This window comes from Grammomys surdaster, unplaced genomic scaffold (genome assembly GCF_004785775.1).
Source record: "Grammomys surdaster isolate TR1022 unplaced genomic scaffold, NIH_TR_1.0 63, whole genome shotgun sequence".
NCBI classification, from domain to species: Eukaryota; Metazoa; Chordata; class Mammalia; order Rodentia; family Muridae; genus Grammomys; species Grammomys surdaster.
In genome coordinates, this window is record NW_021604565.1 from 17,503,616 (window position 1) to 17,527,405 (window position 23,790).

The 23,790-nt window shown below is 36.3% G+C and overlaps 1 protein-coding gene across 2 annotated transcripts in view; it reads left to right on the forward strand.

Annotated features, from left to right (window-relative positions):
* The window catches only part of Zfpm2 (zinc finger protein, FOG family member 2), a 430,200-nt gene that overhangs the window by 197,686 nt on the left and 208,724 nt on the right, over positions 1–23,790 (forward strand). For both annotated transcript variants that reach the window (XM_028766333.1, XM_028766339.1), the window contains one exon: positions 13,274–13,392. In XM_028766333.1, coding sequence (XP_028622166.1) covers positions 13,274–13,392 — 119 coding nt within the window. The remainder of the gene's footprint in view (positions 1–13,273; positions 13,393–23,790) is intronic.

Below are 23,790 nucleotides of genomic sequence, written 5' to 3' on the forward strand. Positions count from 1 at the left end.
CATACATACATACATACATACATACATACATACATACATACATACATAAACACACACACACATACTCATACCTTTTCATTAGATAGTGACACAAAATATATGTTAGCATCCAAAAAAAAGGGAGAATGTAAGATAGTGAGCAAATATTGAGCCAAATCAAGATTGTAACTCATCAAGGTAAAGATAAAATCCTGTCCCTCCATGTCCACTGTCAGAGGCTTCAGTTTGAAATATCTCAAGTGGCTCCTCAACTCAAGCTTTGCCCCTTTCTCTCTTGGACTGGTTCTATTCTCTTAATGTTCTGTTTGGCAGATGTCTCAGATTAGCATCCTTAATTCCTTGGAGTCTCAACAACCACAGAAGCCTCACTATCACACCCTCATTCAGTAACCTTTTCAATCTCCTTGTAGACACTCTGATCCTGACACAAGCTGCCTGTCCTCAACACCTTTCTAAAACATCACAGGAATAATTCAGAGTTCCTTCTATACTAGAGCACCGTGCCTGTAAAGCCAGAACCATGTTGGTAGATGACACTGGAAAATCAGTTGCCAGTTTGGGATAGATCCTTGCAGCTTTTGTGGGCTAAAGCAATTATCAAGAAAACCCTTTAGTCTTTTCCCTTTAACAAACTGAAACACGTTTCCTACCTTTGAAATGTAAGGCAGAAAGATTCTCTTTAATGGTTCTAATCTTGGCAGTTATACCATATGATTTTGTTGTAATATTAACCTTCCTAGTGTTTTTTTTATATTCCAAATTGCACATTTTTTTACTTCTTTGTTCTATTTTTTTCTCATTTTAATCTTAGATTTGTATAAGAGTAGTCAATAATAACCATTCTTCAGACTCACTGTTATGCTATTTTGAAATCTGTCCTATCAAAGAGACAAATCTATTACATTTTAATTTAATCTCAGACAAATTCTCTAGACATAGGCCAAATGAAGCCGAATATATTACCCCAATGCCCCAGCAATAACTTGTAGCCCAGTAGCTAATATAGGTCTTCTTTCCTTCTGAAACCTAATATGTTGGACCTCTGCTCTATGAATTATTTTCAGTGCTACTAAGCCAGGAAACAGAGAGGAGAAGCAAAAATTGGAACAGGTTATAAACCCTAACAGCCACCACAGTGACATACTTCCTCCAACAAGACTATACCTCATAAAGTTCCATAACTACCCCCAAACAGCTCTACAAACTAGAATCATGTGTTCAAATCCATGGGTCTGGGGCAGGGAGTACATTTTTTTTTTATTTAAACAGCCATAATAAAGTAACTACATATCACGGATGCAAAATGGGTAACCTCTCATAATGGTCATCAAAATCCCCTCATCCTGCCCCACACGAGTATACATAATCCACCCTTTTAATGATCTATGGGATCTCATGAACTTGACAGGGCTTCATTTGCAAACCACACTGGGGCAATGGGGAAATGAAGAAAGGACAGACACCAGAGAAACATACACAACTGCTAGGGTCAGCTTAGCCGTGGGCATTTTGATTAGAGCCACACCATCCATTCAACAACCTGAAACCTCAACACTTCTATTGTGTGCCACACAGAAGGAGGGGTTTGCTTGTCTCAGTCGGAAGTCTCTTTAGAGAGGGAGTCTCAGGCAGTAGACATCTAGGAGGAAGAAGATTCATTCAGTGTTTTCTATATACCCTGTGAAAGTTTGCACATGGAACAGAGAGAGGCTTTGCCTACTTCCTGAGACTGACCTGAGGAAGAATTTACTAGTTCTCATATGTTTGAGGCACTGGGCTCCTTGTCAGTAATACACATCTTCTTAGAACTTCATCTGTTCCTTGTAAATTCAAACAGATTTCTTGTGCTCCCCACAAAGCAATAAAGAAATTTACTAATTCTTACAGATATCCTTTTGGCTGTTTTATGATTGTATTTATATGCATTATATGCAATAGCATGCTCACTACAGTATAATTTCATTAATCAGAAAGTATAGAGAGAGTTGAAGGAAACTCATGCATTAATTCTGATTAAAGATGGAATACAATGTGCTTAAGTTTAACATTTTTATAATGCTGTTGTAATAAATATTTAATCTCAATTGGGAGTTTCAACCTTGCCTTTGACTATTTAGATCCCAGGTAAAAGACACAAAACTTTTATATTTGTAATAACACTTTAAAGTGTATCAAACCTCTATGATATTATGTCTACTTCTCTGCCAATAACTCCAAGATATGACTCGTCATGTTCATCTTGGGATGATCTTAATCTACTAGCCAGCCCTGCTGGACAGTTCTCCTGATCAGATCCCTTACCCACACACCTTATACTTTCTCCACCTCCTCTCTTTCTCTCTCCTTCCTGTGGTCTTGCCTCAGATTCCAAGCCTGGGGACTGAAACCTTGCCTACCTCTGTTCTGCCCAGCTATAGACTGTTGACATCTCTGTTCAACCAATAGTTTTAAATTAAGGATCAAGGTTACATAGCAAGGTTACATACATTATTATTATTATTATTATTATTATTATTATTATTATTATACATTCAACAGATACTCGCCAATAATTATTACTGCAATCTAAATTGTTTTAATAATTGTCAACCATTTGTTTATTCTCATTTAGCAATTATTTTATCTTAAACAATGCTGTCATAATCTCTAAATCTCTTCCTTGCAAACACTTCATGTATATAACATAACAAATGTTCTGACACATTCATGATAGCACTGTAATTTGAGCACTTTTGGAAATGGTTGTTTCTGTTGTTTTTACAATAATTCATTTTTTTATTCACTTTACATCCTGATTGCAGCTCCCTGCTTTCCTCTTGTCCCAGTCCTGCCCTTACAAATCCCTCTACCCTTTAACCCCTTCCTTCTCCTCACCTAGTCTTTCTGTGACTCAATGTTTCTGATTTTTAAGAGGAAGGAAGTTAATGGGACTGCTCTGGTTCTTTTCCACCCTTCCCTTTGATAACCCATTACTGGGAAAACTATTTTATACCCTCACCATTAACTTATTACACCAAGCAATGAGTATTGTGCCATTATTAGAATAAACCACATACGAAAATGATTACTAGAACATTCTAGTTTCTACAACCAAGATCCAACACTGGATCTGGCATTTAGAGTGGTCTATACATAATTTTGAATAAGTAAATGTTTATTGAATTAAAATTCAGTTGAATGTTGTTTTGTGAGTAAAATCATTCTGGAATTAATTCTTCATGTAGAGATAATAAATGCTGTATTTAAATCATGTGAAGAGAAGATGTGTATATTATACATAGACAACTCCAGAAAAGTGACAGTTTCAGCTATAGTTCCTTTTATGTCTAGAAAAGGACCCAACCTTGGATCTGAGAGCAGATGTTGAATTTGTTAATGCTATGTTCATGAGTAGTATCTACCAGTCGTTTACGTTCTTCATTCTCTTCCTTCATTTTTACTCCCCTAAAATCTGGTAAGCATATCCAGTCTTTATACTAAAGAGATAAAAAAAACAAGGAAAGCAAGAGGAGAGAAAAGAGAAAGAAAAAGTTAGATATAGAATTGAACATATAGTTTAGTGATAGAGAGTTGCCCAACGTACACGAGACCTTGGGTTCAGGTCCAATACCATAAAAACAAATTTAGAAAAGGGAATAACATATAATTTAATTCACTAGAGATGTTAAATGTGTTATATGTTTATAATTTAAAGCAGGTAAGAACTGTGAACCTAATAGCTTTAAGTAGCTTTATATAATTTCACATCTGAGAATCATTTCTGGAGGAAGTATTATCAATAGGACTAACATTCGTGAGAGTCATTAGGAGTATTCTGATGTCTTTTGCAATTTGGATTATTGGGAATAATGAGTCATCATTTCTTATGCTGCTAGTAACATGATATATTTAATCAACCAACTTTCAGTTAGCTTATTTGATAACTTATTGGTTGTCTGTGTGTGAAGCCTCAAGCCTGTAATTCCAGCACTCTGAGAGGCTGAAGGAGGAGGATTGCCATGACGTGAAGCTAACCTGGGATACACAGTGAGTTCTAGGTTAGCCCAAGCTACAGAGGGAAGAAGAGAGAAACAGAGAGAGACAAAGAGAGACAGACAGACAGACAGACAGACAGACAGGCAGACCGAGACTAACCCAAAATAAATCTTTTCTCTGAAGAATACACTTTGGTGTGGAACTTCACTATTTGAATCCTGTCCTTCTTTCTTGAAATTTTGGGACAAGGATGTGAAAGTTTTTATTGTGAACTGATGTTCACACAAGTTTACCACTCTCCTGCAGTACTTTCCCAGGGTTCACTTGGAATTGTTCTTACCAATCTGTCTGTGGACTGTCCTGTAGGCACAAACATTCTGCTTTCCAAATGAAGCAGCAGATAGTTTTATATAGAATCCATTCTCATGGCTCACATGAGCCTGAGCTTTCAGTTATTTTAAGGAAAATAATGAAACATGAGAAAGTTGAAAGCCAGGGTTGGAATCCAGAATAACACTAATTTTACAGCTTCAAATTTACCTTAGTTTGAACCACATCCTAACAAATATGATAATAAAAATTGTATCATTCTCTCTGTGTACCACCTATAACCCTACTAGATACAAAGCATTGTAGAGTCCCCATTATAACAGAGAAACCAATGAAAAATAATATAGGTGTTAACAGGGTAGAAGGGCCCTGCCCTGTGGACTTTTGACATACAGATGGGGTGAATCAGGGAAGGTTTATTAGACAGTGGTAAGTGAGAAGCAGATGATGGAAGATTTAAACATAATAAAGATGATCATTGTTTTTAAGAAATATACTGGACAGTGAGGCCTTTAAGCAGCAGTAAGTCTGACTATCAACACCCAAAAGTAGCACGAAGGAGCCTGGCTTTGTCCTAATTTTTCTTGTCATTATTGTTAGGTGAAATACATATCCATACATACACATACACACACATATTGCCTTGTTAATCGAGATTTAATTTTTAATTTTTGGGAATACTGTATGAAACTAAGAATAATTTTTTAACAATACAGTTCTCAAACTTTGGAAATAAGTATCTTTATGTCAGTATAATGCTTTATGAATCTTATCTTTCAGAGACTAAGGGATTGTCAAACAAAATAAACATGTAATGTGTTTTTCAGAGATAGCACACACTGACAAGAACTGAGTGATATTATTATGCTTTAGTACTTTTTACTGGGTAGAACTGATGTTTCCAAACTCCATGCAAAGTTTCACAGTCCCTTACAGTCTATATGGTATTTTAGTAAATGTTAGGTTTGGCTTGTGAACTCATAGGGTCAATATTAATTAGCGGCATGTGATATTTTTAGTATTTTATAAGTTAGAAATTTTTTAAATTGATAATCTAGTTACATTTGTTGCCAAATCAAAATGTTCTCTAAATCAAAATCTAAAATGCTTTAGTTAAACACCTCTCTGAGTCGGTGTTGTTACTTCTCATTTGCTTCACCAGACTAAAAGCTTTCAGATAGATTCCTTATGTCGTTTACTCATCTGTCTAATCCCCTCTGGTTCTGTAGTATTGTGATCTGCCAGGTCACACTTCTCCTAAAAGGAAACTCACCCTGACCTTTCCTTCCAGGCGAAGCTCAACACATTTCAGTTGGTACCTAAGGATGTTTATCTATCCAAGGTTGTCAGTGTAATCCTTCTCATCTCCATCTAAACCATGCAACTGGGTTGAAGACCTACTAGTTCTTGGGTTACTATTGGCTACCACCAAAACAGTATCCAGCAAATCAACAAATAGGTCATTTTGGTCATTCAAAATCATCTGAAAGTTGTTGCAAGTCCTAATGTAAGTGAAGCAACTAAGTAGAAACTAATGACAGTAGCCTAGGAGAAAGCAAGAGGTATTTTGACAGATTGCATGGTAATTAAACAAAGAAATAAGGATGACTAAAGTTTACAGTCATGAATCATCAGCCAGACTTGTTGACCTTCCCTCTTAAGTGTTGCTAAAATGTCTTCCTTTCTAACTTTGCACCAGACAGGACCTATGGCTGATTTTCTCCAAAGTTTCCTTTGGAGTTTCTCCTCCTGGGGAAGTCAAGCTTCTGTTAGCCCTGGGAAGTCCTGACTCCTGCATCCCCCCTGTCACTTCTCTGAGACTGGTGCTCCCATGGTGGCTTCCTGTGTCTACCAGCCAAGCCTGCTTTACTGCCACAATGATTGCCCTTAAGCACAGAGCTCCCAAAGATAACCTCCCACTGGTTCTCGAGATTCAGAACAGGAAGTGCTGTTAGGTCAGGCTGTGACACGGAGTGCTGTCTGGAAGGTCAGAGAAGGTTCCTGGCAGCAGGGAAATCTACTGTGACAGATTTCTGAGCAAAGGACTCTTGTATCCCTCCCAGCAACTAAAAAGGCTTGAAGGGTAGTAGCTCCTCTTTCCATGCACTTTTCGGAAGTTGGTCTAGAGTGAGACACACAAGACACATGTTTACAGATACCTGCCATGGGTGTTTTACCCCATCTCTTTCTCCATGTGCATAGACCATAGAGGTAAGATGATTCCTTTCCCCCGACCCCCATATATTTTAGACATGAACTTGGAACATGTAGATGAATGCTGTCTAGTAATTTTGTATCATAGAGTTTATAAAAGCACCTACAATTGTTAATCTAGATCAGCAGTTTTGAACCTGTGGCCATGATCTTTTTTTGGGGGGGGGTCAAACAAGCTCTTTCATAGAAGTAGCCAATTAGATATCTTGCATAGTAGATTATTCATAATCCATAAACATCATAAAGTTACAGTTATAAAGTAGCAACAAAATGATTTCATGGTTGGGGTTCATGACAACATGAGGAACTGTTGTCACAGCACTAGGAGGGTGACCCACTGATCTAGGCCTTCAGCAGTATCATTTCCTGTACCCGTATTTGATCTCTTCCCTTTTCAGATGACAAACACAGATGGTAGTTGTCAGTGAATCTTCTCATAGAAACCTTGCTTTAGAATTCATTCTCAAAGCCATTCAAACTCATACGGTGGAAATTACTCAAGTTTGTCACACATTCAACATTTCAGAGCATTCTTAGATACTTAGTTCCCTAAACATTCATACACACATTGACACCTCCCTATAACTTTCTAGGAGTCTTAGCCCAAGGAAATGATTTGCATCCTTGAGAAACACAGTGGTCTGGGTTGTTGTGGAATTTTAGAAAATGCCAGTGTCTTTACAGAATTTTCAGGCACCAAATACAACCTCTACAAAGGGATGTTTCTTCTTCAGCGCCACCATTACGCTATCTTTTGCGGTGCAATTACAAGCTAATTCAGAGTTCTCTATAATAGACGCATAGCTACTGATCTGCTTCTGCCACCTAGAACCTCTTCATGCACTTTTAATACCATCTGTGGCACTCTGCTCTTACCACGGGTGGGCATTTTTTTCTACACAGACTCATCTTTGGCAAATCATTAATGGAACATCAAAAAGATCCCATCTGTTAGAGTTACATATGGCTAAGATCAGAATTATCAAATATCTCATTTTTTTCTTTATTCCTTTTTTATTTCCCCCCCCTTTCTTATCCTCACAATAAATGTAGCTGTCAGCAGGATAAGTTCATGTGCCGGATAAGGTCACAATTTCATTTAGTGACAACTTCCAACAGTAGGAACTTACAAGGTTCGATTTATTAAAGAGTCAGAAGGGATAAGATCACTGCTTGGCCAGGCTGATTTATCAGAGTTTGACTGGAACACTTGAATAGGGAATGTCGTATTTCAAGTTTATGTTCCAAACAGTAGTTTAGTGTGTGTTGTGACTGTATGACTCAAAAATTGAGACAGGGAATTAGAAAAGCTATCCTTATATGGCAATTTGCTGCCATCATTGAACAGCTATCATTTTCTGAGTCAAACAATGCTTAGGGGTGCATCAATATAGCATAAAAGAAATAGAGTTGTTTGTCTTAGACGGAAGAAGAGACATGCAGTTATTAGTGCTTGAAGAAACTGGTTGGTGGTAAGACTGTGGTTTGGTTTTCTGTGTGTCTGGCAGGCAGCTGTCAAATGGTTAAACCATAATATAGCAGAGTATTGCCATACTTTGGCCACCTTGGCTGACTTTGAAAATGTCTCAGAATCTTTGAGCGCTTTTTGAACTCAGCATGACTTCAGGGCTGCCCATGTTTGATACCATGATGTATAATGTTTTCCAACCATGAAGCAAATATAAATATGGGTTCTGAAGCTATAGCCTTCTGCTCTCATGGGGCCTGATAAACATTACAAACCAATTCATGTGGTCTGCTTTGAAATTTGGTTATATATTTAAAACTAAGTTTAAACCAATCCAGAGTTTATTTTCAGCAAAAGAAATAGAATCTTCTGTCATCTCCTTTACTTGAAACCCCCACCCTTTATGAAAGCTGAGCCCACAGTTAAGAGATGTTAAGTAAAATACCATGTATGCTTATGCTACCAACTTAATGCAGGATTTAGTTGGAGCCGAATTCAGCTGATTGTGAATAGTGATGTTAAAAGTCCACACCTTTCTCTTCTTTTGTATTTTTATAGACTTTTGTTTCTAAAGAGGCATTTTAAGAGATCCTTTTAAGAGAGGAAGCAATTGAAAGCTCCTTCATCAAAAAAGATTTGAGGTCATTTCTGGTGACTGAAATTATTTTTCCACGGGTCAATTTATTTTATTTAGCCCTAAAACTGGGTTGATATTTTTAAAGCTGTGGGGTGTTTAGTAGTGGTTAGACTTAGCTTCTTTTTTTTTTAAAGTGGAGCTATCATAAGCCTTTGAGTAATCACAGACTTTTTAAAGTATGCATTATCAAGAAGATAAGAGAAGCAGCCCTTAGCACTAACAATATTATCTTACTAAAATTGATTAGAGTGTCCTAAGTGTCTTGGATACTTTCTGTGAACCTACACAGTATGTTTAAAAAAAAATAAGGCTTTGTTTTGAAGCATAGCTACAAAAATATAAAGGAGACAGAGAAATAAAGGCATCATTTTTCTGTTATCTCTAACTTTCGCACACGAGGTGTGGCCCTGAAAGGAGTAGGAGACTGAACATGTGAACAATGTTGTAGAATAAAGAGAAGGCACTAAGACAATTCTTTCTGATATGAAAGTCAACTTTGAACGTCCTACAATTGACACCTATCATATTATGAAAATATGTACATAACTAATTTTGTTCAATTTCAATTTTGTAAGTACCATACACCATAAAGCATTGTCTACCCAGAGATGGATATTTTAAAACTCTGTAGACCTACTCGTTCATATTTTTGTTGAGGTAAAAGAAACTATAAAGAAGAAGAAAGCACACTGGAGTAATTAAAAGACTGAATGCAGTGGGAATATGAGGGAATAGTTCAGCTTTTGAGTTTAAAGAAACATCATGAAGTAGACCAGCTATTGTGCTTGATCATCTAACATTAAAAGGGTCTGTTAAGACAGAAGCAGGGTGGTGTTTACTGGGTATCAGTAACAATTCCCAGAACAGGGTGGGCTCTGAGCAGGAGATGAGGAAGAAGGGATGATAAGAAAGACTGTCCTCTCTGTGGGAAGAACAAAGTCACCAGCACAGCGGAACCCTTCACTAGGCAGAGGCTATGGACAGTCTCATGGAAGGAGTGAGGTCTGGGCAGAGACACTCCTTTTTTGAGGTCAAAAGGGAGTGACTGCAAGATCTTGTACAAAAGATTAGTGGGATTTTAATAAGCTTACCCTGGCAGGGATGGAAGCTGGTCTGTCACTTAGTCAAGAGTTGACAAAAAACTGAAATCTTCTGATAAGAAAGGCAAATCTGGGAGATACGAGGAGGAAGATAACTAAAATATGAAGTGATTTGGATAAAGGAGACAAAGAAAGATGTGACTGCAGACACTGGTGGACACTGGGTAATCATTTGGTGAAGTACTAAATATTTTTAGGTTCTTTGCATAATAGTAAGCATTGCTTTTTTTTTTTTTTTTGTATATGGCAACTGAAATTCACAGTGTTAAATAAGTTCCAACGGCTGCCGTGATATTCCCATTACTCTTTCACCATCCAGTACAGAACCCTTCTTAAGCCTTTCATTCCACACTAATCCCTTCTCTCCGGAGATGTGAACTTCACCTCCTCACCAGTCATTATTTTCATAAAGAGTTTGATCCTTCTTCCACCAAATTGTTACGCAATCCCTCAGCTTCTCAAAAGGCACATGGCCAAAAAGTCCATGCTCACAAATTGAAAACCTGAGTTTCATCTTTAACATTTTCCTCTATTAAAATATAGATAGCAAGTCAGTTCAATCGTTTTATTACTCAACCCATGCAGACTCCATAACCTGCACCATGTTCCAGGCTCAGGTTTATGTTCTTTGCTGCTCTGTGTTGAGGCCCTTCTTTTTGTCTAGGGCGTAATAGATATCAAATATTATTTGTGAATGAATGAATAAAGAAATGAGCCTCAGAACAGGTATGAAGTTTATTTAGCTTTTCCTCTACATTTCAAGTTAAATATCCATTTTATGACAATCTGGTTACAGTACTGGGATCTATGACAGAGGAGCCTGATAAAGCACAGGAAACTAAATTCTGTTAACATGGACCATCAGAGTTGGAAAACACCTTACTAAGTAGTGAGGGCTAGTTATTATTTTAAGAAAACCTGTTTAAGGATTGTTCAGCTGGTTATTGGACAAATTAGGATAAAAAGCATCTTGCTTTTAGTGAAATAACATTTCACATATTATTCACATATTAATACCTATTAAGATTTAAAAATAATTAGAATATGATACTCTTAAGTAACATGTAAGGTAAATATAATTTCCGGTCTTCAATATCATATTTTTGTTGTTTCTTGGTACCAAATACATATTAACACCCTGTCCTATGCTATGGCTTTTTATAAACACAGTTACAAATAATTAATTTATTTCACTACTTTGACAACAACAAAGAGTTCCCCCAAACTTCAAAATAGCTTTTCAGTAAGCAAGAAAGGAGGCTGGTATTTGCCTGCTTGTCTAATGAAGCAGAAGAGGCTGCGTTGAGAGTTTAAATAGCTACTGTGCATTTAAGAACTCACAGAGTATTTTTGCTCTGTTTAAAATTTGAATACATAGTCAGAGACTTCTGACAACTTAGGAGGTATTTGGATATTACTTTTTGATCCGGCCTAAGTTTCCAGTTCTTATTCCATTAAGGACAGTCCTGATTGTTCATCCACAGGTATGGATAAGAGTCACCGTTTGACTGAGGCTGAACCCTTTCCAAATGAAATATGTCAAAAGCAGAAAGACAGGATGAATTTCTTTTCAAGGAGGGTTTCAAAGATTTTCATGATTCCTCTGATGTGGCTTTTTTAAAATGTATAAACATAAGCAAATTTATTTGGACATCATTCTTATGTATAAATGAAAATTCTTAATATTTAGATAAAGGCATTATTTAAAGGTTAACAGTTGAAATTTTTTTAGAATTCTTAACTGAGAAAATTTAGATATTTTCTCTGTAAATACAAAAACTATCCTTAAAGGTTTAAACAAATTGATATGCATAAAAGACATTTTTTGCACAATTTTTTGACATTAAAATAGATTACTAAAGGAGCTCTTGGGCATGACTCAATTGGTAAAGTCTTCACCTTGAAAACAGGTTGCTAGCTTTGCTTTATCTTTGACAAATTTTCCAGGCTAAGCTGCTGATTCCAATGTATTAGTCAAAAAGTATTGTACAAGGGTTTAAAATTCTTTCAAAGGAAAATATCAGAAGTGGCTCTATTACTCCACATGCCAAAAAAATTTTCTATTATATATCTATATTCTGAATCAGCTCCAGAGTTTACTGTGTAGGCTCTAATGTTATTTGGCATCAAGGTATTTTTTATAAAACTGTCTTCGAAATCTGGATTCATTTTCCCCAGTGCTGATCATTCTTGGTTCTGCTTTGCTCTCACGAAATGTACTGAGGGATATCTATCTATCTTGATGTGATGAGTTCTTTCATTCTTAAAACAGTAGCCCAGGGGAAGGTATGAGGAGAAGGGGCCATGTACATATAATCCCCTAAGGATAGAAAGTGAAAGAATTCTCAGCTTTCTTTTGGAGACACAGATGAATTTATATTTCATAGTGGAAACATTTTAAGCATTGTGCTATATTTTAGTATAGAGAAGTTTTGTAGGCTTTTATTATGATTTAGGAAATGGCAATAATAAAAACACAAAAGATGACACTGATATTTATAAAGAGAGTGATGCAAATATTAAAAAAGTAGGCAAGCAATATCACTGAGCTCAGTTTGATAGGGTTGCTTTTCAAAACCTGAAGCTGGAAACTATCCTGCATATCATGTTCCCCACACATATATGTGGCAACTAGAGACTATTACCGTGGAGTGTACTGAGTTCCACTTTATTTCTTCCGTTTTCTAATCTACATGGCTTTCTACCTGGAGTTGTCTATTTAATAACCCCTCATTCTTAGTATGCCGTAGAACAGACCGAGAGCTAATGCCAACACGAGAGAGAAAACTCTACCAATGAAACAGTATTATAAAATGTCAAAAGATTAGGATTGTCATATGACACAATTGTATCTGAAGGATAAAAATATTGATTGAATAGCTAATTTTGTATTGAGACTTCCTATTCATCTTAAACCATGTTTAAGCCATTTTAATTTTATATACATTTTATAGTAATTTACCAATAATTAATTAATTAATTTTCTTTAGTGATTTTGAAATGTTTCTCTGGTGTAGGAAAAATATAGTCTTAGAGAGAGAGAGAGAGAGAGAGAGAGAGAGAGAGAGAGAGAGAACAAAAACAGTTTTTATGAGAGAAGTAGAAGCACCATTTTTATTGCATATGTACTTATTTTATCTGTTGAAACTATTAATCGTTTCAGAAGATTGCCAACTGCTATTAGAAACTCTCCAGATAATTTTTTTTCCAAATGGTTTGAGTAGACGCAAGAATTTTACTAATCATTTATTCTCCAAGGTCTTCTTCCTCTTTTGGCATATGATCAATGCTTTTGTAGGAAATGTTGCTTTTTAAGGATGACCTCAGTGGATACTGAGTGTGGAAAGTGCAGAAAAGAAACTGGACTGAGTTTGGATGCATTATAAAAGACATGCGTTCTTTAAAGGACAGTTGTTTCTCAAGGGAGTATAATTAATTCTCTTTATTTGAATTCTGAAAACATTGAATGTGTAGAGCAAATGCAGAACAGATGCTGTTATTAGGATGTGTGTGTAAGAGTTCTAATCGCCTGTGTTCTCACTTCTGCAGGAGAGCTAGAAGTGTTTCAGAGAGATGGGGAAAGGAAGATTCAAAGTCGGCAGCAGCTTCCAGTGGGAACAACCTGGGGCCCTTTTGCTGGGAAGATGGACTTGAACAATAATTCCTTGGTATGTGGACCTTCTAAGATGTTTGATCAGTCTTATTTGCCAATCTTTATCTCTGCTTGCTTCCCAGTTAAATTTCAGAAAGAAATGGTTTGTATTTTTGTTGATTTTATGGATTCCAAAACATTTTCCAATGGTTTGTCTCTGATTACTAAAATGGAAAATCCCAAAGGAAACAACTTAATCGTGTCAAATAGTTGACTAGTGAGTTAACTCATCAAATCCCTGCTGTATCTGCTTAGCCAGACTTAGTCTGGTCACACTCAATACTATGTGCGCTGATCTTTAGTTTTTAGAAGACACAAATTGTAGGTCTACATAAAGAATAAGAAATAAGTAGCTTTGCCATCCTTCCATAATACTGCCTGTAACTATAAGAGGAAGGATCCATGACCAGAGTTATAAATTATGTTCACATTTTTATGAAAGCTCTGAGATCAGAAAAGTCACCTGTTTATTACTAAATGGATAACTGATTTCTCAAACCACTGAAAAGTCAAGAGGTAGACTTCTCAGTCTGCCACAGCATCTAGATGTGTCTACTTGTTCTACAGCACTGCTTAACTGACAACTGAGAGCTAAGATAGCAATCATACTTAAAACTGCCACCAGAACATTTCATTTCTTGGTCATCCCGTCAATATAAATATCATTGAAATGACACCTGTAGTTCATTTATGAACTAGTGAAGTTTTTCCCATTTATTATATAAAACTCACATAGATATTAAAATGAAACATTCTATTAATATTTACACACACACACACACACACACACACATTTTATACACATACATACAAGATGGTAGTTTCCTGACGTTTTACCATCTGTCGAATTGTGATATATGAAAAATAAACCTATTTTTTAAGGTATAACTGTTTATTCCTCTCTATAGGACATCATGTTGTGGTTGTAACACATTTAATTATTCCAAAAGCTATGATGGTCATATTGAATAATTTTAAACAATGAAGTTTATAGTTGAAGGATTTAATATTTTTGCAACTATGTAAGGTGGTATTAGATCAGATGTTGCTAATAATTCTCTACAGAAATGACTTACTAATTCAGTTTATGCTTTTAAGAGTCTAAATCTCTAATTATTTGTAAGCAACACCTTTTTAATTATAAAGTTTAGATATTTTACTAAAGTATACTTTTAAAATATTTTTCCCTTGAAAAAATTTTCTCTTCCAAAATATAATCCAATTTATGTCATTATATGTAACCTATCCTACAGGATTAGCACGCTGATCATTGCTTAGCAACTACCAGTACATAGTAAACTCTTATGTAGATAAGAACATATAAATTTCAGGATTGATTAGTTCATTTACCCATTCTAATAAGTCTGTATTTCAGTTTTGGCTTTCATAGATGAGAGGACAAAATTCTGGTTATTCCAGAATTTCTGTTTGTTTTTTGATTTTTAAGGATGTCTAAGTCTTCCCAGGCTGCCTCTTTGTAGAATATCTATAGAATATTTTGAGCATGATTTAAAAGTAAAAGAAAATTTTGTTTGCTTCGCCTTGGAAAAAATGTTGGTTATGGTACTTAGATTACTTAACAGTTTATAATTAGTCAAGTATTTATGCAATTTTATTGGATCTTTAGAATTTGGACAGTACTTTAATATGTTTTTTTTATAACATGAAGATAAATTTTTCCTTATCAAACATAGCTTGCTAACCCTTCATTACATAACTTTGAATCAAATTTGAATTAGAACACTCGTTTAAACTACTTGTTTGCCAACCAATGTAGTGTTACTCCCCTAATACTCATGATGTTGGCTCAGAAGATTCAGCACACTAATTAATCCAACACAGTAATTAATTGAGTCACCATGCCAGATGTCAAATCCTTTTTATATCTTTCAAGTCTCCATCTTGAAGTGCATCAATAATATTCCACCTTCTGTGGTAAGCCTTTCCAGACCAGGCATTTGTATGTATATAGGATATTCTGAGAAACACACCTCTGTATAGAAAAAACACAAAAACTGATTAGACAAGTGGTTATTCTTGGAATAATATAAAGGACTGAATATATAAATGGATTTTATCTTACCAATAGCTTTTTATCTTGGTAGATGCTTCATGCTGTAAAGGCTTGATAATAGCATCAACAGCACTGTAAATGCACATATTGGGCCAGGTATACTTTACATGAGAGAAAGCAATACTTATCTCTGTAATAAAGTATTACAGAGGGAAAGATGTACACGTTAGTAAGTTAAATCATTAGTTTCTGAGAAATTATTTAATATTACAACCCAAGTTGCAATCTCAGAAATTTTGTCTATTGTGCAGAAATAATATTAATTGGCTTATAAGTATTTTGTGAGACTGAAGATGCTATCATGAATTCTCTCCTGGTGCTTGCCTGTCACCTATACAAATGGATCTATTGAAATACAACACATTAAAAGCTTCACAGAGCCTGCCCCAAACTAAATATGTAACACTGTGGTGTTTGGAGACATTACATGCTCAAATTTAACTCTTTGCCAAGTGATTAGGATTCTGCGTTTAACCAGAATAGGATGTGTCTGAGTATAGACATTTGTTATAAGGATTTGGGTCAGGCAAGAAGGGGGCTTTGTAAGTCCAAAATTGTTATTGTCAGTTGCTAAACTGAGATCCAGAAGAGTCCTTGGTACAGTTGAAGTCCAAAGGCTGACATTTCTCTGTGCCTGGAATAGTCAATCTACTTGCTATATTTAGACTGTCAAGTTATTGAATGTAACCTACTTGTATTATGGGGTGTTATTTCCTTTGTTCAGAGTTTGTTAATTTAAACATCAACTCTAGTTTAAAACATCCTTTGAGTTAACACATAAAATTAACAATCTCAGGGGTTCAGAAGTCTATGACATCCTGAGAGTTTCCTTTCTGGTTTGTGATATGCTCCTCAGGACCTGCTTAGCATCCCAACGTTTCCACTTCACTTGCTCAGTAACATACAGTGTGTTGTAGTTTCTTATATTAGTGCTACTGAAAATCTTATGACTTTATTGATTGAGAATATAAAAGAGTAGCAGCAGAGTAGTCCTTTAAATCACTTTAAATTCCTACCAATATCTGCCCTGAAGACGGAAAGTATGTGTATATTATGCCTTTGATAATTTTTATATCCTTCCAAGTACAATGATCTTTGTGATAAGCTAAATCCTTCATCAATATTAGCACATGGTAGTAACTAATATCATCGATGACCAATGCTAACTTAAAAGGTGGGATGTCTAGAATTCTGGTGGCATTTGCACTATCTTGCTTGTGAATGCATCCACTCGCCACAGCTAGCTATTTGAGTGGATTCAGCCAACTTCTGGAATGAAGCTGTGTACACCCTTAATTAAATAGAACACATATACAAAGTCCCATATTGCCATATAATATTAAACTCATCATGGCCTGAAGAATTAAAAAATGAAAATTGATAGAAAATCTCATTTCATTCTGCTCAATCAGAATAGAAAATTGTTTGGTTTTCATTTGTGGCATTAAATTCTTCAAACAGGCAATGCATATTTGAAGGGCTCCTGGTATTGACCTAATAATAAAACCATGCTTACATTAAATTTCATAAAAGTTTCAGAGTAGTTATTATCATAGAAGTTTGGTACAGAAATGAATTAGCAATTCTTGTCCATGCCATTATGATCCCATTTGGCAGATGCCTCTGTTTCTTCTCTTCTAGTTCCATCTCTTTCCTGACATTGACTTTTGACCACATTCTTTGCTAGCATTCTCCAGTTTCATTCCGTCATACACTGTTGTAAACATCCGTTCCTGTATCTCCCCAGCACTCATTGCTGTAGCTAAATTGGTTGCTTACTGGAAACACCTGTGTTGGTTTTGTTTTCTAGTTTGTCTTTGTTTATCGATCTGTGGACACTCTGCAGCCCCGTAGCAAGTTCCACTCAGACAAGGCAAACTGAAATTCTTAGAGATTTCATGTTCTGAATGACAGTTTTAAGTGAGTAATAAACACAAGTCGACTGAAAAAAAACGCCCATGTTTCTTCATTTCTCTATGGAATATGAGCTGTCATCCACACTGTTCTCTAAAATTTGTCAATGAAATTGGTCTCCATTCAGTTTAACAATGTATCTTTTAGGAGCCTCTTTTCCCATCCTGCCATGCTTTACACATTCCTGATGGAGTTTTTCTGAGGTAACTTCCTCTTGAGTCACTCTCAGAATAAGCTTTTGGAAAAATTATACACAGGCACCCTTTAAGATAAAGTGATTAAGAGTGGATGGAGAGTCACCTCAGAGGTTAAGAGTGCTTACTGCCCTTGAAAGGACCTGTGTTTAGTTTCTAGCACCCACATGGGGGCTGACAACAGTATGGAGCTGCAGTCCCAGGAGACACAACACCATCTTCTGACTGCTGTGAGCACTAGGCACCCACATGGTATACAGACACACATGCATGCAAAATGCATCTATGCATATGTAATAAAATCAGTAAGTCTAAAAAAAGATAGCAGACTAAGTTTATAAGCAGTATTCAAATTAAAGTTTTGATTTAGAGAACGGAGATTTGTTAAATCTTTATTATTTCTTTTGGCTCTCTACCATCGGCACATAATAAGCATTCAATAAATGCTTTTCTAGGGGTAAGGGGCTGATATTGACATTGTGAATGATAGCTTCCTTTTTACCATTCATTTGTATCAGAGCTCAGTATTGCTATACATTCCTGCTTCTCTAGGAGCCTTGGTTCTTTTTAATTTAACTGTTCATGTTTCCCAAAACACTTCTGGCCTTTCTTCTCTGCTCCCTCTGATCCCGATGCCTCAGGGAGTGTAGCCACTTGTAAAGCTTCAGCTACTAATTTACAAATGGCATTTAAACAAAAATCTCTAACCTTGGCTGTTTGAGCATTCTTGAAGGTAGCATGTCTCCACTACTTGATGTGCCTTTCCTACTAGCCTTCTCCACTAAATCCCTTCAATTCGGTAGTCATGAGCCATGTTCAGTTCTGTCTTTGTAGATAGTTTTCCTGCCCCTCTCCCTGGCTTCAGTCACCTCTGATCTTGGCTTTACAGCCCCCTCCCTGTCTCTATGAGGGAGTTCCTTCCTTCATCTTTTTTGCATTGCTCCTTTTCTGGAATCTTGAATGCTTGCTCACTCACAGTAGGCTATTCCTCTCCTTTTTGCTTCGTAACAGGAATCACACCCCATCCTCTCCTCCACGTTAGTCAGTTCTCCGTTTCCAGTGTTCTTTTCACATCCTCTGTCCTCATTCCCATCCTTTTCTTCTACCTCCTTCACATGCCTCTGGTTTACCACATTGTTCTTTCAGTCGCTCTTTCTGCCTTCTGTCTTCCTTGTCTTTTAAAACCTAGACCACAGTAAGCCCTAAATCACAGGACCCCTTACATCTATGCTTCAAATCCTAACGTGCACAAAGAAAACTAAACGTGCAGAGCCTAAGGAGGCCTTCGTAGTTTTTACCTTTGCGTCGTTGACTGGTTTTCTAACAGAGACTTGCAGTCCTGTGAACTGCTTCAGGGCTCCTGGAGGGACAGATACTATGTCGTCCCATACCTAAGCATCTGGCTGCTCTTTTTTTAACAAGGTTGAAATCCTTTGTTTCCTCTCCTTCCCTTCTTCATTGCAGTAATTTCCTTGCTCTGTTCAAGGTTGCATCTGATGTAAACTTTCCCTGAATTCTCTGTTCCAGAACAGATAACCTCTTCTGAGGATTTCTGCTTTGCTCTCTCTTTGCTAGGATTAGGGTCCTGCCCAACTTAGCAGTCGTTACCACAGTAGATGCACTCTTTGGCCAATTTTACTTGTGTAGATCTTCTTTCCATGAAGTTTCACTGGAACAGGGCAACTACACTTTTTTCTTAACTTTGCAAACACTGGGGATATATGCTCCTGATGATTTCCCAATAGATGTAGATGAACTCCAACCCTTTGAAATGGGAGGGAGGACCTGCCATGCCACGGAGGCAATTAAGATCTATTTACAACAGAATTGGTCTTATCCCTCACTATCATGGGTACAGGCCAAGAAGGTGTTCTGTTCCACCATGCTTTCTGTGAAGTCACATCCAGCATCTCACTTTCCAGTGACAAACCATCTGGGAAATTCCATCTGTCTCTGCTTGGAAACTGAGGTGGCAGTCTCCCACTGTGAACCATTTTCTATTAACTTCTTGGATAAGATCAGTCAGATTTATACTGAAGTGATGGGAACCATAAGCGCAGGGTTGCTCCAAGAGAAGACAAATGTACTGATTCTACTAATTGGGCTTGAGCCAGTTTCATTCAAGGGTGCCCTTAGGTTCTATTAGAGCACTGACTTGTGACCTTTTTAATTGTACCCTCTTCCTCTTGGGAACCATTGGGGAAATACATTATTGATGGAGGTTATAGGTTTGTCTCATAGGGAGGGCAAGATCCTGGCTTCTCTTCTCTGTATCTGCTATGTGGGGAATAATGGAAACTGGGTGGACAGGGGAGCTGTCCAGGAAGACATCAAGGAGGACAATTAATGTGTCAGAGCCTTGGGTAATGACATATTTCTAAACTAGAATGAGAGCAGATTTTTTTGTTTTCTTTGTTTTGTTTATAAGAGAAAAATGCAAAGTGATCAAAAGAGAAAACGGGTATAGAAGTCCCAGAAATTAAAGAGAGTCTATAACATATATGTCTGAAAGTAAGAAACTAAAATATCAAAGAATCATTTTAGAATCCTGTATAAAGGTAGATTAATCATATGTCTAATTATGGAGGGACCAGTTCTGTATGATGAAGGCACCATTCTGATGTTGACAACAAGTGGAATTAGATTGTCTTCAGAGACAGTAACTTCAGACTAGAAGCACAAATTGTGCCCTCTCTGATAACTGTTACCTGTCTCCAAAATACAGTTCTTATGTGTAGCTGAACTAAGTGTTTATTTCCTTTTGACATATTTCCTTTCTGGTGATAATCTTTCCAAGTCCTACAAGTTTGGACTGAGTTTTTTGAAATATGAGAATTCATTGAAACAATTCCTCATTATTTATTCATAGTTTGTGGTTTTACATGCACACACAAACACACACACAAACATACATGCACATACTACCTCATATAGTTCAGGAAAAACTCAAACTCATCATGTGGCCTAATTAACTTTTAAATTCTTGTTTTACATTCTTCCTGCCTCAGTTTTTCTAATGTTGGGGTTATATGTATATACCAACACAACTGGCTTCATAACCTGAAATTTTAACATGTTTTTCTGCTTATAGAATGATGAATGACTCAGTACTTACAAAAATTCTTTTCTCCTCTTCATTTAAAATTACTTGTATTTTTCTGAAACCCAAGAAGAATTTTTATTGAAGATAATCTCTTAAGGTTACTGAGATGTATATAAGTGTTTTCCTGTTGAGATTATTAATATCTCAAGACATAAGCTGTTCACATCATGATAATATGGTCAAAGAGACTGTACTGGGAGTACATGTCTGAGGCTGAGGTTGATGGCAAGTGCTACCTCCTAAAGTTTAGGCATGAGGAATGAAGGCTGGTTTACATTGGCAGCTGTCATGTGCACTGTTCTTCTGTTACATGCACTGGGGCTGCATACATGAATATTCTCATTAAAGATGTCACAAGTGTTGTCGTTATGTAGGTCTGGATTGTAAAGAGGTAAATCTACAAAGTCCTGACTACCTAGAGAAAGACTTCTATCTTTCTACATGTTGAGGAAATGGTTTGCAAAGTACACTCTTTTACCTTCATGACATAAATTCAAAAATGTAGATTATGAAAAATGTGGATTTTGAAGCAAAAAATAAAGAGGTCTTTTGAAGAATGTTTACATGAAAAGTTGAATAAAACTGTGTTCTACCCTTTATATAGCTAGAATGCTTTTGCAGATTTTTCTACTTGATGTTTTGAAAGGATTTCCATTTTATATATTTTAAAACAGTTTAGCAATGATCATTTACCTGTCTTCTGCAATGGTGACAATTGATGTACCTCTGAGTCACAAGGATTCAGCAATGGTCTTGACTTAGTATGATATGCTCAGCAATTTCAAGATGGTACCTGTAGGAAAATAGAAAAACATTCTGTAGACCTTCAGTTAGGTTTCAAAATTGATATTATTACAAGAATAATTCCATCTAAACCTTTTAACACATTAGGCTCCACTTTTCACCTAACAGACCACTAGGAAATCCCAAGGTGGCCTGAACCAGGTATTACAGTTTAGCTGTGTCTGTCTACTGGTATGGACTGTCTGTTACCATAAACAGCTTATCTGACAAAGGTGAGTTTGTGACTCTGTCCACACCAGTCCTATAAAAGACTGTGGTGATAAGGCCTGATGTCTGAGAGGCAAACATCTCCAGTACAGTTATAGTAAGATAAAAACAGCATAGATTTTTAATCAAATACTTTTAGAAATTAACAAAAAAAATCCGTTTTGGAGGTTAACGTTTTATTTTGTCAAACTTTGTATGTAATTATACTTTCCATCTTATATTTTATTTATTGTGTCCACATGTTTGCAATGGAAGCACTTGTCAGGAGACAGGAGAACAATCTTGGGGAGTCTGTTCTCTCAGCCATGTGGCTCTGGTGGAATGAACTCTGGCCGTCAGCCTAGCTATGCCCTCTCCTGCTGCCTTGTCTCACTATCGCTAAGTTTTTAAGTGTTGAGTTTACATTTTTTACTTTCACTGAATTCAGTTTTTCTCACAAAAATTATTGACCCAGATTAACTCAACTGTGCTTTATTATTTCTAATATTTGTTTTTATATTCTGAGTGTCATTACATATCACTTTATTTAGAGGAAGTAAGAGTTAAACACAAGATTGTAGGTATGGTTGAAAGTTAAATATAACATTAAAATAGTTTACTCTTTATACTTTTAAGAGGCTTATTGGCTGAGTCACTTCATTTTAATAGTAGATAAATTAACTACTTCTAATATATCATCATCCTGTTTATGAATGATATATATATAGTCTTGTATGTTTGCTTGCATAACCCCATAATTCACTAACATCCATTGGCAATTCACAAATAAAAAATAAAACTTAAATAAAATACCTAAGAATGTGTATTCAGACTTCTGGCTTGTGTATTTGTTTATTTCTCCTATCTTTCTTTTTCTCCAATATTATTTCTGATTACCCTGTGTCACTGGCATGATGGGTTTCACAAGCCTGCAATCAGAATGACAAGTGGCTAGTTCTTTGGTGTCATTTGAAGGTGTAACTAGTTGAAGATTTTGTGACTAGCTCACTGGAGGGGCTTTGTATTCAGTGCCTGAGCTAGCGAGTGAGCATGTCTACAGAGCCGCTCACAGCACTGCTGCTGCATTTACAACGACAGAAAAATGACAGCAAGGAAAGGGTCCAAGGCAGAAGCTCATGGCATTTGTAAACATAACCTTAAGATGGACAGCTCATCATTTTGCTAAAGTTTATTCCATAGGTCTAGCCACACTGAAAGGGAGTAAGTTAAACCAGAGCTTTCAACTAAAAAAGGCATCTCTGGACATCTCAGAGGCTGTCTTCTATGGAAGACAATTTGCATAAGTACTTACTTGACCTCTGTCTAGAGAAAAAGCTTCAAATAATAGGAGCAGTAGGAGACATCACAAAAGAAAATTCAATTAATTCAAAAAGAAGAAAAGAGATTATGTCTTACAGGTATAATAACCAAAATCAAACATTTTGTTCGTTAAAAAACACTTTTGAAAATGGAATAGAGTTTGTTCTTATTTGTATAGGTAAATATGATACTCCCACAGAAAGTGATCAGTAGCTCCTTTCTTTAGATACTAATTCTGCAGGTAAAGCTAACTGAGCTAAAATGCAGGAGTTGGAAAGGTGGTTCTGTATTTCAGAACACTGGCTGCTCTTCTAGAGGGTCCAAGTTCAGTTCCCAGCACCAACATGGGAAGCGCACAACTCTATGTAACTCCAGTCCTGGATAATCCAGCATCCTCTACTGGTTTACAGAAGAACTGGCACATGTGTGGCACACACACACACACATGCATACACACACACACACACACACACACACACTCAAAATATAAAAACAAAGATATATATGAAGTATATACGAAGCATATTTTACACAAAATGTTATTGGAATTAGAAATCCAAAGTAGTTCTCTTGATCATATCTTCTTTGGTCATTTGTGAAGCATATTCTAACATACTGTATTCATCAAATATTTGACAGAATATATGGGAAAGAGCTCATGATGAGGTTAGAATAGCCTGATTCTAGTCTTGCCTGTTATTAGTCAAAGTTGTGTTCAATTGGATGTAATCCTATCCCCTCTCAGTTTTCTCTTTTATAAAATAGAGTTATCACACCAGACTTACATCATACAATTTCTTTAAAATGATATAAAGTTAA